The sequence below is a fragment of the Oxyura jamaicensis genome, chromosome 7, assembly GCF_011077185.1.
Source record: "Oxyura jamaicensis isolate SHBP4307 breed ruddy duck chromosome 7, BPBGC_Ojam_1.0, whole genome shotgun sequence".
Taxonomy (NCBI): domain Eukaryota; kingdom Metazoa; phylum Chordata; class Aves; order Anseriformes; family Anatidae; genus Oxyura; species Oxyura jamaicensis.
In genome coordinates, this window is record NC_048899.1 from 35585658 (window position 1) to 35601529 (window position 15872).

General features: G+C 40.1%; 1 protein-coding gene across 3 annotated transcripts in view; it reads left to right on the forward strand.

Moving 5' to 3' along the window:
• The window catches only part of ARHGAP15 (Rho GTPase activating protein 15), a 332778-nt gene extending 317189 nt beyond the window's left edge, over positions 1–15589 (forward strand). For all 3 annotated transcript variants that reach the window (XM_035331541.1, XM_035331542.1, XM_035331543.1), the window contains one exon: positions 14291–15589. In XM_035331541.1, the coding sequence (XP_035187432.1) occupies positions 14291–14474 (184 nt within the window). In that variant the 3' untranslated portion in view covers positions 14475–15589. The remainder of the gene's footprint in view (positions 1–14290) is intronic.
• Positions 15590–15872: the final 283 nt, after the last annotated feature.

A 15872-nucleotide genomic window follows, 5' to 3' on the forward strand; every position in this document is an offset into this window, starting at 1 on the left:
AAAAAAAAAAAAAAAAAAAAAAAAGAAAGAAAGAAAGAAAAAGGAAAAAAAAAAAAAAAGAAAGAAAAACCTACAGTGTGCCTGAACAAAACTAAGCTTCATCTATAGAAAGATTCCAGTACTGTGGGCACCACACCCACACCTACTGATGTGGTCCAAGTTTTTTCTTTAGAGGCACCTAATTAAGAAACCCTGACTCATTTACATGGATACGTTTGATCTAAATTACACTCCAAACCACACCAAATTAGGAGCATCTGTGAATGTGAAGTGTTTGTTCCCAGTGCCTGGTAGAATAGGGCCAGTTCTGGACGGCACATGTTCAAGTGACGAAAAATATTTCAGATGTAACATACTTCTGAGACCCACTTTTCCACTAATAATTCATAATGAGTTAAACCAGTATCTCTGCTCGAACAATTATTTCAGGCTGTGAAAAAAAAAAAGTCATTTTACTTTTAAAAGGAAGGGGGGGAAATCAAATAAAAAGGGGGTGAGCAGTCTAGTTTGGTGGTTTATCAAGGGCCTGAGCACAACCCTTAGCACCATTTAAAGCTGTGTGTATCAGACTTACATTAATTACTCCTGAAGCCTGAGCTAAAGGAAAGTTCCCACAACTTTTCTGTTTCTATGACTGATTAGTCACAGGCATCTGCCCGGATGTATGGCCTTTCTGCTGCTCTGCCACCTCTCCTGGAGTCCAGGAGAAGGTGCCACCCTGGTGAGGTACCACCACACACTGGATAACACCAGCAGATCATGGCCATGGGCCTGCTCCAAGAGGTGCTGGAATTTTGGGCTGCATCGCCGGTGTAGGCCAGCCATGGCTGTGTGCACCCCAGCAGGCCGCATCCCAACAAATCCAGGTCCTGCAGGGACTTCTACTGCTTCCTCATCTCCGGGACACAGCGAGCAGAGGAGGCTGCAGAAGACACCAGTTGCTGCTTGCAGACTAAATTGACTAACCAGCCTTTATCTCGCCCTAATTTAAGCCATAGGAGCAGTCCAGGACCGAGCACTGGGTTCCACGCTGCTCGCAACTCCCAGTCCGCCAGCGCAATTTGGCACTACGGTCGGATTGGGCCCGTGGTGTTTGGCAGCCACCTTTTATTCTTCCCTTCTTTTATGCTTTGTGAATAGCCTAAGTTACATAATACCAGTGACAATTTGTTTATGGCAAGCATTAGAGTCACTGTTTTATGATTACATTCAAACTTTAAGCCACATTTTGACATCTAAGGATCATCTTGCATTCTCATACATTATATACAATGAAGGTTTGTGTTCCAGTAAGGGGGGGGAGGAACTTTATAAATAACATGACTCCTTTTGTCTGAAGAGATTTTAATATATTTGTCTCATCTACTGTTTTTGCAGTAGCTAGAATATAATTTGAATATATTAATATTTTCAGCAACTGTGCTCAGGGAGCCCACTTAATAACTTATGCATGGATATATAGATACACTTCAGACAGAGGTAATGTTTTTAGCCCTTATGTCGGTAATACTTAGAAACACACAATGAAAGAGCCTGTTCTTGCCTCCTCTTTGTTGTGGGCATGCATTGTGATGGTATGGAGCCAGTGTTCTTTCTGTTGTCTACACAGCCTGGATTCAATAAGCAGTTATATATGCATATTATGACAATGTGGTCAAGGAAACCAGATTTTTTTACTATACCTTCATGTGCCTGTACAGTATAAAATCTGGTATTTATTTTTCTTGTCCTCATTCAATATGTTAACAAAATCATAATTTGATACAGGTTATGTTCACTTTATAATTAAAATTATAGAGTTAGATGAAAATACAGCAAGATGTTGCTGAATGGAAAATATTTATCTTTTCATACATTACGCATTATGGTGCAATGTAAAATCAGAAATCTGTGGATCGGCTAACTCCAGCCAAGCATATGACAACTTGCCTCCTCCCCTGGTCCAAAAGATGCCACTGGTTACCTCGTCTAAGCCAGGATTTCTACACCTATCTCAGTCCCATTGCTAGGTGGCATGGCCACATCCTCTCCAGAGCTTTGCCATGGTCTTCTGAAATGCTTTTGCACTACATGCCTGTTGCCTCTGCACAGCCAGGGAGCAGGAGGGGAGTTAGGGGAGCAGAGCTGGGGCAGCGCCCCCCCCCCCCCCCCCCCCCCCAGGGAAGGTCAACTGGGGCTGAGAAACCTGGGAGGAGGAGAAGGATGTGGGGAGATACCTCACAAAAATGTTTCACTATGTTTGTTGGAACAGAAAGATTGGGAACAGGACAGGGATGCACCAAGTGGCCAGGAGAGGTTTGTGATCTTCACTTTCAGATTAACAGATTTTAGCATTCTTGCAATTCTTATCCATGAATTATCCATGAGTATCCACTTGGATACTCTAGGCAAAGAAGAGGCCCAAACTGGCCCATCCTCAACTGCAAGGTACATATATATCCATAAGGTATATTGCATATACCAGGCATATTGCCTGTTACTCAAGTTGAGGGTTTTTTTACCTATGGAGTATTCTCATGGGATGCACGCCTGGAAGTACATAATGCAAAACATTTAACACCATTATAAATTCTGATAAACTATCATCAGCAAGACTGAACTGAGCTCAGCTTTTGGTTTCTGTCATTCAAACTACTACCATCTGAAGAATCAGTATTTTAGGCTACTTTAGCAGGCTTTCCAAAAATGTTCTGATCAAGTGCTATCTATAACGATCATAATATATCTACTAATATGGCATCAAGTAACTTTTGTCTTGGTGAAAGGGATGTTCCAGATACATGGTCTCTCAAGATTTACGGGGGGGGGAAGGAAAAAAAAGGACACAAAGTTTTCTCTCATATCCCAACATACCATCAGAGTGACCCAAAATGACATTTCACTTTTTTAAAACAGTGAAATATCATTGTTTCCTTGCTAAAACTAAGGTGTATGAAGACTTCCTAGCCTCTTGACTACACTGCAGAGACTTCTGAATATGCTGGTTCCGGCTTGCCAGCACACATCTGAAACGCAACTGCTGAGAGATGTAGGGCTACCTACATAGGGACCCAAAGACTTTGGTCAAGTGTCTAAGGCAGTCAATCCCACAGCCATCTGCAAGTAGTATGCATGTGAAAGGTGTTTGACTTAACAAAGGAACAAATAAGAAAGTCTAAAGCCAGTTCAAAGCTAGGAAATATCTCAGACGTTACAGTGCTACAAAGGGTGCGTCTTACAAAGACACAGTATCTGGAAAATCCTGCACTCCAGGCACTTCGTGCATTTAGTGCAATGGACTATACACGTGCATGAAAAATAAACATCAAGCTAAGGTGAGTGGACAAGACAGACAAAGTGAAAGTAGAAAAGACAATGCTGACATAGTAAATTCATTGCTCAAGGGCAAGTAAAATGTAAATAAGTTTAAAGAAATCAAAGACTCGTGGCACATACTAGTGCATTTAAGAGATATATTCATCCTACTCATGTTCAATATCAGTGCTGAAACAATCGCGATGCTGGGAGGCATGTTAAAGCATCTTTCAGATCTGATACAAACGCAGTGCACATGTATTGCACTAGTAGCTTGTGGAGAGCTCAGAACTGAATCCGAACAAGCAGGAATCCTGGTTGAGGTCAGATCCCATACAAAGTCATCTCTGCTGGGCAAACCGCTGCAGGAAGGCTTCACTTTAAACAAGATGGTGATAATGAGTAGAAAAGTGTGGGGTTTATATTAAGGACAATTAATAGGCCAATATTCAGAGGGTTTTGAGGGTTTAAAAGGACGTGTAACAAAACAGTTTGTGAAGTAACTGCATATTTAAGGCCTCACAGAAAAGGAAAATGACAGTGAAAGTTTGTTCCCTGGCTTTCATGGGATTCTTTGCCGCATTCTGCAATTTCAATACCAAAAATACTGGTTGTCTCACAAAACAGAACTATTTACTTCTGACATTGAACAAAACCAATAATTTCTGCACCAGAAGCTCTAGAATCTCTAGAAAAGACACGTTTCTGAGCAGGTTGTCTGCAGTTCAGCACCCCAGTATGAAATTCCAGCCAATTGCTTCTTTGGGGCTTTAAGTCAGAAAGTAAACCTGTCATATCCAGGGCTGAGTTATTTGCTGTCAACTGGATTACTGTAGCACAAAAGGGCTATAATTGAAGGCTGCAAGAGGTTATAGATTGAACATAGTCAAAAGCAATAATTCCACTTAGTAAAAATAGATATCATCCAAACTGAGCCAAGTTAATCTTGTACACGGTAAAATTCTGACTCTGCTCTGCTCCTGATCGGTGGGAGGTTTGTCAGTGACTTTAACAGTAATCAGAATTTCACTCTCTGTTGAGAGAGATGCAGCAAAGGGTGTGATGAAGTGAAAGTAAATTTGAAATAACTGTTAACCTGGGGCTTCCAAAATAAATTTTCTGAGCACGGACTTCTGTCTAACTTGGTGTTTTCCTGATGTAGCAACACAGACAGCCCTTCTGGGGAACAAGGCTTACAAAACTGTGCTAGTGGAGTACAGCTAGGATCTGCAGTAAGAATTTCCCCCCGTAACCACTGAAGCTCACATTGCTTGTCAGCTGGCGGTGCTGGGGTGGGACAGGACCACTTAAGCATGGAGGGTATCATTGGTAAGATAATCATCTTTGCTGATTATCAATGCCAGGGCAGACACCCTTCCACCTGAGCTGCTCTTTTGAAAGAAGGGTAGAGATCACATGGAGAAGAGCATGGTGCTGGCTGGCAGAGGCACTAGGTTTACCAGGAGGAGGCAGAATATATTATAATACCAAGTCTCATTTTCCTTTTATGTTTCTTGCCAGTAAATCTGAAGCAAGGAATGCAATTTATGTGCATCTGTGAACAAGGCTTCACAGGGTTTCCTGTGTGCTTTCCACTGCTTTGGGTGTGTTGGAGAAGGGCAGCTTCTTTCACTGACTTACAAACACGCCTGGGTTACCAGCAGAACTGGTGGTTCTGCTTTTTGGGTCACGTATTTCTTGTTTGTCCATCAATAAGCGTGTCAAAGCCTTGGTGTCCCCACCTGGAAAATGCTGTTAATAACATTAATCCACCTTTATTAAGTGACTTCAGCTTTATGGAGGAATACCAAATATTATTAAGACAAAGACAAGAGGATAATAAGGAAATGTGTTTTTTCCCTCGCTGACCTAGTTTCTAACCCCACTTTAAAATCTTCCATTGATTTTAATTATGCTTAATCTAAAGTTAAGCTCTCATATCTAGCAATCTTAAGGGCTGCTTTTAAGTGATTTTTTTTTTGCCTGTCAGAGTTCCTCGGGCTTCCTGTGCTACAGTTAGAAGTTTCTTTCCAGCCCAAACACCAAGTTGACAGAGCTCTCGATCCACAGAGAGCATCCAGCACGACTACTGAGCAAGGCGCGAGTCCAAACGCCACCTTGCTCGGCTCAGGCTTGTGTACAGCGCTCTTCGCAGAACAATTGCAGCCCTTTTCTCATCAGTGGTAGCCGGAGGCAGTAATAAGGGTGAAGGATATCTATCATGAAAAGTCCAGTGTCAATGTGTTCCCCCAATTTATTTACTGACCTTCAATGCAACAGCCATACTCCTGACCCTCATGAGATGAAGCCTAAGGGGAAATGGCACTGAGCACCAATTCCATATCCTGTTGTTCTGTGGTCTAAATTAAGTGCTAATTAATTACCACTGGCATCTTTGGCATTGCCTGTCAAATTGGATTTAGGATATCCTTTCACTGTTTAAACAAATAGCCCTACATCTAAAGCTAAAATCCCAAGTGCTAGCGTTTTCTTTACTTTTAAATTTTTATTTAAACATTCAGTAAGTATCTCCATGGATTTTGCAGGTAGAATTCAAATAAAAGAAACAGGAATTGATATTGTCAATTTTGATTAATAGTCCTTCATTAATAAACATCCTGTTATTCAGTTTCCACCTGCAGTTGCTGATGTTGCCTGGAATCAATTAACTCATATAATTTGATTTACTTTACAAAGACATTTTTGGATGTGCTGTGCCGATGATAAAGGTTCTATATTTATAATTCTTGATTTAAGGGAGATTGTTACTAACTGCTTTTTATTTTTAGTATTACAAGGAAATGTAGCTTAAGGCATTCCTGAATTAAAAAAAAATAAGCAATCTTGAAAGTTAAATATTTATTCATATAAGACTATCTGTTGCCTTCTGAGTGAGCTACACAAGCCACAAAAGCATGCAGAGCCAGGACCTCTGACAGGTTGTGCTTTACAAGAAGCTGGTTGCTCTGCAGAAAAAAGAAAAAAAAAAAAAAACTGAAATAGAATTAAAAAAAAAAAAAACAAAAAAAAACATAGCAGAAGTTACATCATCAGCCAAAAATACAGTAAAGGGGTCTATGCATTATATATTTCCATCTGAACATATATTATTCTATCTAGTCACACACTGCCTTTATCACTCCTCTTTCCAAACACCTCTAAGGAGTGCATTAGCATCTGCCTAACATCTGTCCCGGGTGGTTTTGTTCTCTCCCATCCTCTCCCTAGGGAGAGACTCATGCTTGCAGTGGTGGTGTGGCTTTAGAGAGGGGTTCGCTGTTGTTTCAGATATATATGCTGCTACACGGGTCTCAGAGAAGGCAAAAACGAATGCCTTGTGTGCAGAGCTGTAGCTGGAGGAGTCTGAGATGCCCCTTAGGAAAGTTTGTGGCCCTCAGCTGGCTCCTACGAAGTGGCTGTCCCCAAAGAGGCAAGCTGCAGGCTTGATAGCAACTTCCACCATGGTAGCACAGGCTGGCCAGCTCTCCTCCTCCCTCCAGTCTCATGAGCATTAGTCAGAACCAGTTTGCAGTCAGACATGATAAAAAAATTAAGAACCAGGGCAAACTGAGAGGGTGTTGTGCTGCTGTCAGTGAGTGTCACCCAGCAGGGTCAGTCTTCCAAAAGGGGGACATGGGGATGTATCCATCCTCTCATAGTCACATACCTGGAATTTCTTCAGAAAATGGCCAGATAAAAAAAGAGATGAACCAGAGACTGAGAAGTAAACAAGGGTTCAGATCGATATTTCTCCACAGATCTGGGACAAGATGCCCAGAGACATTCAGTGTTATGGTACAAGCACCACTATGCTCTACAAGCCTGTATCCCAGAGCAGGCTGAGCAGATCTGAGTTATGGGCCTCTGAGGAAAAGGGGCACCTCATCGAGCCATGAACTTGAGCACATGGCATAGTCCTAAGCCCAGGAGACAGCAGAATCCCTGGCAGGAATTGCTAACTTGTAATGAGTGCATCTGTTAGCATGGCAGTGCCGGCCCTGCTTTCTGTTCCCAGAACTGTTCATGTACTTGGCGAGATGCAATTATTGATTAATACACAACTGGAGAATGCATTTGATCCGTGCTTCCCTCTTCTTCAGGCTCCCTGACGGGGCTACACAAGGAAGGTGGGGAACATGTTGCGGTTTTGAGGCCTTCTTTGGCACAAGGCAGGCACCAAGTTACCCTGTCCCCTTCGTATGGCCACAGCTGGGTGTGGAGGCAGCAAAGGGACCTCTTCCAAAGCACATTCTTGAGCCAGGCCCCCACTTTCTGCCTGCGTTCCTTCAGACACCCAAATGTGTTTTTAGATCTTGGCCTGAGACACCTGGAAAATGAAGGCTTTCTCCACAAGACCAGTACTCCGGGAGGTGTGAGCATGCGCGCTCTTCAGAAAGCAGGTCATACAGGTAGCAAAGTTCACCCAATGGTGAAAAGTCTTTACTTTAAACTATTTTCTTATTAAACCAGGGTAAGCCAGAATAAATGCTTTTCTTCAGCTTTTCAGAGTCTATTCAGCCAACTGTGAACCGATCTTAGGAGCTAGTTATGATTTTAGTTTTGGGCTGGACTCCAAGGCAGTTTGTCCAGGGAGGCCTCGTGCTGTACGATACGCGGGGGATCCCCTGAGGAAGCCCCTTCTCCAGCAGGTCCCTGTCAGCTGTCCAGGCACTAAATATAGCCGCCCAATGGTCAGCTTTAAAGGCCAGTCTGCAGAAGAAGACAGCATCGAGCGCTCATTCTTGTGTCCCAGAGCAACTGAAGAGAAGGGATTTTTCCCAAAGAAATGTAACATGAACCCGCAGCTGCAGAGCACAGGAAGCCTATGGAGTTTCTGTAGGCCAGGAGCCATCGAGGCTATTTTCAGCAAAAGCAAGTTCTTAAGTATGTCTGAACTATTTCTGACCCCTCTCGTAACGTATCATACGCCGTGACCTGCTTTCTCTATTTCCAGTCTCAGATCGCTATTGTTCCAAATTCAACCTGTGGAGGAAACAGGAATTTAAAGTGTCTTTGCATTTTACACCAGCAAAAGAAAATAGCTCAAAACTCTATTAATGCACTGTGATCTCTGCATTCAGTACACTTGCTGTGGAGGAAACCCCATGGCACAGTCTGAAAAGGGTGGGCATTGTGGAGTTTTGAACTCCGCAATAAGCACCAACCTCAGGTTGTAGGTACACACACATAAAGCCTCTCCACTCACACACATAGCAAGGTATACAGATTTCACAAACAAGCCAGGAATTCAGCTGATAATGTTTGCTTTTCCTTAGCTTCATCAGCTGGTGAATACCACTGTAATACGACTGAGCAAATCATCCATAAAGCCAGGACATAAATAATAATGAGGTTTAGTTTGCATTCATAAAATATCAAGAATCCCAATTTATTACTAAATTTTACATTTATCTACATTGCAGTGCAACGAATTGAACAGTTTGCCTAAGTAGAGCTTATGGTATCAGGGGCTCACTTAACCACTGATTATTTCAGTGAGTCTCTCAAGATGGGGTTAAGAAGTGCACAAGCCGTGCACTCTTCCTCCACAGTGGATGCATTTTGGTGTCTGTCCTAAGCTGGCAGCAGTGTGTTCTTGGGATATGGATATTTCTGCAAGGCTGTGACCTGTTATAAAATGGCACCTATTGCTTGTGGTTTAGGATTCCTGTCAAAGCCAAATTTTGTAGTTCAGTTGTCTTTTTAGTACCAAAAAAAAAAAAAAAACACTTAAGTTTTACACAAAGAAGAACCCTTATTGCTGAATTTAAATAAGTTTACAATAGAAAATGATGCTGCAGTAATATGTTGTGTCTCAGGAAAGTATGTAACAGGACTTACATGTAAAGGAAGTACACTCAGAAGAAAACTAACAGATTATCTGTGCATCACTTTGTACTTGTGCTTCTTTTCTAACACTGAAAAACCCATCTGCACAAGCCCTGCCAAAATGTGCTTATACACACACAGACATTATCACTTAGTAGGATGGTACGTTTTATTATCAGGTTATTTTCCAGTACATTTGGCACAGTTAAGGTAAGTATATTAACTTTACTTCCAAATAAAGGAAACAAAGTTGTACTGAATGTCTCAGCCATTGTCAGTGAGTTAAGAACTGACAGGAGGTCCAAGTAATCAACCCTGTCTACTGCGCTGAGCTTTCCCCTGGGACATCTCTTCTGATCATACGATGTATCTGACTGGCATGGATGTAGAATTGCTTTCAATAAAGATTTTATTTCAAGCTTGGATGATTTCTCCCCAAATGTCTTGTCACTAAAGCAAAGTATGTAATACCTGTTATTTTTTAAATCCCATGAACCAGCTTTTGGGAAGAAGAGGAGCATAAAATGTTGAGCTAAAAGTTGTTCGTCATAAGAGTCATATTTTAGCATGTTCAAATTCAGGAGCTCTGCAAAAGTCAGAAAGCTACCACATAAAGTGGCAGTGCAGTGAAAAGGTCTGTTAGAAGAGCTATATTCAAGGTGAGTAAACTCAGCCAAGAAGGCAGCTGAGCCATCCCCAGGCAGAGTCCTGAAGCTGAAACATTACATCTGCTTACCACTGACTATCTATAGGAAATGAGTATTAGCTAATATGAGGATAATTATTGGTAGAGAGAATCGATGGAACATACAGACTTTGGCCCATTGAGGCAGGGCATAGGAATTTATGTCTCAAACCAGCCCAACTCCCCACCTGGGTGAGTTGTGACAGTGGTTCCTAGCACTAAGGCAGTCTGTTCTTATTCTGTGGGGTTATTTGCTATGCCAAGAAGACGGGTGTCACAAATACATAGTTTTTCCTTTCTGGGGAGTTTTCTTTATTCCCATGTATCTTTAATCTTTCTTGGCCTCTGTTTAGATCATTGGTTTGTTCTCTCACGACAGTGATTTCTCTAGTTAAACCAAAAGTGGTGCAGAATGCTAGTGGTCAATGTTCCAATAAGATGAAAACCTACTTTTATCTCTTGGTTCTCTGCTGACTCCAGAGGAGTGCATTTTGTACACTGCCATTCTGGTCCATAGTATTTTACCAGATGATCCTTTCTTACTTTTCTGATCCCCTCATTTTGCAGTTTGTTGCCCTTCAGTCATAAGGAATACTTCTAGTTCATGGAAGAGCAGCATGAGTGTCTTATTTAAAAGTTACCCTTGAACATAATTTAGAACAGTTAAAGAGTACAAGAGTACTATGCATGTCTAAAAATGGTTCTACTAAGGGTAGAAATGCCCCAAACGTTGAGCAGACAAAACCTCGTGAGCTGGAAAAGGCTAAGAAGGTAGGAGGGAATGGTTCTCCTCTCATCTGGTAAAGGACAGCTCTGTCCTCAACCACTCTCCAGCTTACAGTAAAACAGTTCAATGTGAACTGGGGTTTTCCTTCCTAAAGACACCAACTTATCTATTTTATTCATGTGCAGTAGGAACATTAAAATGGTGGGGAATCAGAGCCACCATTGACGTGCCATCCCCTCTTCAGTAGTTTCTACAGAATAGAAATGGATGAAGAACATTTCATAACACCTAGTGTGTTTGAAGTAATAATCCAGTGTGCTTTCCGAATGTCAAAATTAATAATAATTTTATTTAGAGAGTTTGAAAAATGTAGGTTTAATGAAACTGGAGAGCCAAACTCACCATACCATGACCCTCTCAGCTGTAGGGTTGCCCTGCTCTCGGTTGCACGCTTTCCAGCTTACAGTTGCCTTAGCAACAGCCAAAGCATAAAGTATTTTTGCTTATATATCTGCTATTGACACTGAAGTCCTCCTATCAGACACTTCTGCTGTTTTAATACATCATTAATTTCATTACTATTAATAATGAGACCTGTACTTTCTGTATGCCTCCTGACTTGTGATCTTCAAGGACTTACACCATTCTTGAATTTAGAAATTTGGTTTGTTTATTTTGGGGGAAAAAAAATCTTGCACACCATGATGCCCAGCAATTTCTTGATGTGGTTCCAACATCTGTAGCCCTGGATTACAGATTGTTTCTAAAATAATCTTAAATTGATGGATCATTGCTCCTTTCAGTTAGGCTTGACAAAATGTAGCTCTGGCATTTCCTTTCCCTTTTTATGTTCTAAGTGGTGTGTTACTCTTTCTGTTCTTTTTTGTGCCAGAAAAAGGAATTCTTGCCCATGTTTTAAGGTTTTTCCCTTTTAACAACTGAGTTTCGCTTAGCAGCAACAGTAACAGCTTAAATTGTGTATATTTGTTTTTGTTTTGCTTTGACTTATTTTCCTTGTGTGGACAGATGAAAAAACATCAGTTATGGAATTTCATTGGTAAATATTTGTAATTTAAAATGGCATAAGGTCCCAAAGTCATAATTATTTTCTTCAGGCTGGATTGAATTCCTTCTTTCTTTCCCTCCAGTAGCTGTATTTTGCCACAAATCATTTAACTACTGAGACTTTCCTGAAAAGTAATTCTGTTTTCTTGGCTTAGAATTTTTTGTTGTTATGGTCATCAAAACAAGTACAACTGCAAGAATAGATAGAAAATCTGAAGAATTTTCAAGAGATTTTGTCCACATAATAACTATTAAACTAATGTTAGACTTACTGCCTCCCTGTTAAGTGTGCATTTTTTCAGTGCCGTGCTCCATGTCAGTGCACCACAACAGGTTCCTCTCTATCGCCAATGCACACCATGAACATCGTGCTGCATGCCATACCCTCACCTCCTGAGAGCTGAGTGATTGCAGACCATCTCCACTCAAACAGGTCTTTGTGTGCAGGATTATATCTCCAGGGAAAGCAAAGGGAATTATTCTGCTTCAGAAGATGGCAGGCAAGGGCAGAGGGATTGGCCATCCATCCTTCATTTTCTGTATTCACATCAGAAATAGCATCTTGATGGTTGATGGTCTGGAAGGTCTTTTCCAACTGAGGTGATGCTATGGTCTTGCTCCAGATTTTACAGAAAAATATTATCAGATTCTTCCTTTCCTTTCATTTTATCAAGCCCTTTTCCCACCCCACCACAACCATTCTTTACCCTGATCCTGCTCATCCATGGTCCGTTGTCTCCTGCTCCCCCTGCAAAGTCTTTCTCATCCAGCTTCATTGATGCTGTCCATCGTCAACACGACCTCACTGCAAAAACATGGAGCTGCTGAATAGGATTTTTTCCCTGGTGAACTAACATCTCTATCTATGCCCAACATTGTCTGAAAATATTTTATAAGGTTTCCGACTTCCAGCATGTAACAAGCTCAACAAAAACAATTCCTCACAAGGACACCTCAAACTCCATGTATGTCCTTCTGCATAAGTAGCATTGAGGAAAATAACCTTGCCATCCCTGTGACAAACTTTTTAAATTGTGATAAATATGTGTGACGTCCATCAGAAGCCCACACAGTCATTTGGCAACAAAACTACTAACTTTTGAGACTTTCTGGATTCCTAAGTGATGATATGTTAATCTTACCACAGAGGAAACATAATTATTTTTTAATTTATAGTAAAGATGCTATATTTTAAGAAACAAATAATTAAGCCAATCTGATTAGTGCCATATGGAGAGTGTTTTGTGCAATGGACACCACGGTTACAAGCATGAGGCAGAACTAAGTAATGTTTCCTATTTAAATATGGAAAAATCCATGAGCATCAATGTTCAAGGAATGTGGTAAATGACAAGATTGGCAGAAATCCACAAGAAGATACTCTTTGCTTTGCAACGAACGCCCACGAACATGAAAGAAACCTTTTTTTAAGTGCCTGAACCCAAGCCTTATGAAGTTTCTTTCACTTATAGTTAAGATTGCTGTCAATTCAGTAATAGGTATAGCAAAACAGAGACAGCTATGATGATTTTTAAATTGCTTTCTGGACTTTAAAAAGGTGAATGAGTGACAAATAGGGGGAGAGGGTGGAAAGCAGGACTTGGCTTCAACAGTACACTTGAAATATCTGATTTAAAACTAACCGGTTAGGGAAGCATCCATAAATTCAAACATTTACATATTAAAGTTACATTTAGTTCACATTCCTTGTAAAGCTGTGTAATTTATTTGTAAAATATGTATCTTCATTTACTAGCCTTTCCATCCTAGGATATTTTATATATTCTGGAGGGTGGAAGGAAATGGATTTCTACTTAGTTCATACTCACCGCCACAGAGATTTATGCGAAACTGCCTACCTAAACTCCATCCATTAAATCTATATTGTTCTTAGACCAGACTTCTCAATCCTTAATGTCATTTCCACAAGAATATTAAGTCTTAATACAGACAAAAGATCAACTTTTAATAATAATGGTCCCCCTCTCATAATTTGTGGGTAATAAAGATATCAAAGGTTATAATCCTTACCATTATTTCCTAAGTCATCCCATTAAGGTATGTGGTCCCAGTGTCTCTTAAGAAACTTTGTGTCAGGATAAGGCATGCAAAAGTCTTTAGTTATATAAATTTCACAATCCGTTTCAGAGCATACTAACTTTATTGGATTTAAATTAGCAGAAGGAATGTGTTTCATATGAGCTTTATATTAAGGACCCTTTTATATTTTCCCAGCTCTTTCAGTACAGGAGACCAAGCAGGGAGGCTTCTCCCTGAAGCCAACAGAACTGGTAGCACCAACAGTGCTTGATTCAATGTATTGATTAACATAAAGGGCACCCCCTGTTTTTAGTATCTAAGTGTATGAGCTCAGAAATTATTCTCTTACAGCACACACATGCACTAATGGTCAGTCACCAGAAAGCAGCAGCCAACAGTACCCTGATATAAGTGAATCGTAGGCTGGGCTTTAGACCTCCATCTCTTTTCATTGCTTGTCAGGTTGGCAGAAGTCATCACTTCCCTCCCTCTTTTATTCCTTTCTGCTAACTCAGCCAACCAAACATCCATGGTAGGAGAATCAGTAAAAAAAAAATAAAAAAATGGAAAGTGCCTCTGTATACTTCTAATGCAATAGCGACTCCTTTGACATCCCTCTTTTTTAACCAATTCTTTCCTTTCGTCAACAGGATAGCAGCCAAGGAATCCGTGAATCTTATGTCAACACAAAGCTTAGGAATTGTGTTTGGACCAACACTCCTTAGACCTGAAAAGGAGACAGGGAACATGGCAGTCCACATGCTGTACCAAAACCAGATAGTTGAACTTATGTTGAGTGAGTACAGCAAGATCTTCGTCTCTGAGGAAGACTGACAGACAGGGCCTGTTATTGAAAACGTTCACATCTGTCTTGATGTCTAATATTTTTACATTTCTGTAAACATATTTCTGAAATATTTCTTTTTCTTTCAAGTGACAGATGCCTCATTTTGTGAAAACTTAATGATGATTTTGTGTTTAATTTTCAAACATTGGAATAAAAAATATTGTCAACATTTGCCTATATGTATTCTGCATTAACCCTTTGAGAGTTTCATTATGCTAGCACTCCAAGTGTCATTTTTTTTGCAAGCTGAGCATACAGCATATGGCCAAGGACCATAGAAAATGCTGTTTACCAACATATGCAATGGCACAGAAAGACAAATGGTAATTGAGGAGACTTGTGGAAAATTGAATAAAAAGCTACAAATTAAAACAGATACCACATTATATGTAGGTAATCCGAGTATAATTTACCTTGCTCATTGATATATTTTGAAAGTTGAAGACATGATACGTAAACAATTCCCCTACTCCAGGAGTTCTAAAAAGGAATGCATTTAATAGATTTAAACAAATTATGAAAAGAAAAATAAAAAGAAAAAGAAAGGAAGAAAAAAACAGCAGTCTCTCACTATTTGCATAACAGTGCCTGAAAAAAAAAAAAAAAAAAAAAAAAAAAGAAATTGGAACTTTGGCGTGTTTACTTAAATGCAGTACATGAAATGAAGACATTGCATGACTGCTCATTTTAATGTAACATCCATTTTGATTCTTCATCACACTGTACATCTGCCCGCTTTCCCCAGCTATCTCATGTTCTGTAGCATTTGTATTGTGCTCCTGAGGATGCTTTATTGGTGAACTACATTAAATTCATCTAGAAAGAACTTTAAAAAAAGCCTTTTCATATGCCCTTAGGATTACTTGGCTAGACTTGAATCAATTTATGCATTTGATGGTTAGTTTCAGTTGTCATGGATAAACAAAAGGGTAACTGTCTAGAATATATCAAATATTGTTTCATTTTGAAATGTATGTTTCCAGCTATACACATCTCCTACCCTGTTTTGTAAAAGTATTCTGCTGATAAAATGTAGACTTATGTTTGACAGCTTTTTAATCAAGTTCAAAGAGAATAAATAAAACTAATCCAGTGTGGTAAAGAGTCTGTCTGGTTATCGATTTGTTCACAAAATGAAAAATAAACCATGTAAATAAGATGTGTGAAACACAGATCTAGAAGCAAATATTTAAAGCAATTAAAGACCCCAAAACATAGGATTAATGCATAGGTCTGCTGTGCACAAGAGATATGTCTTCAATATCACCTCAGCAGATCATGGATTACTCCAGTTTTACTTAGCATCATTTTACAAAATACCGTGTTATTCAGGAAAGGTTGCTCCTCAGAGCAGTCATTTATGGAAAAAATACATAATGAGGCTT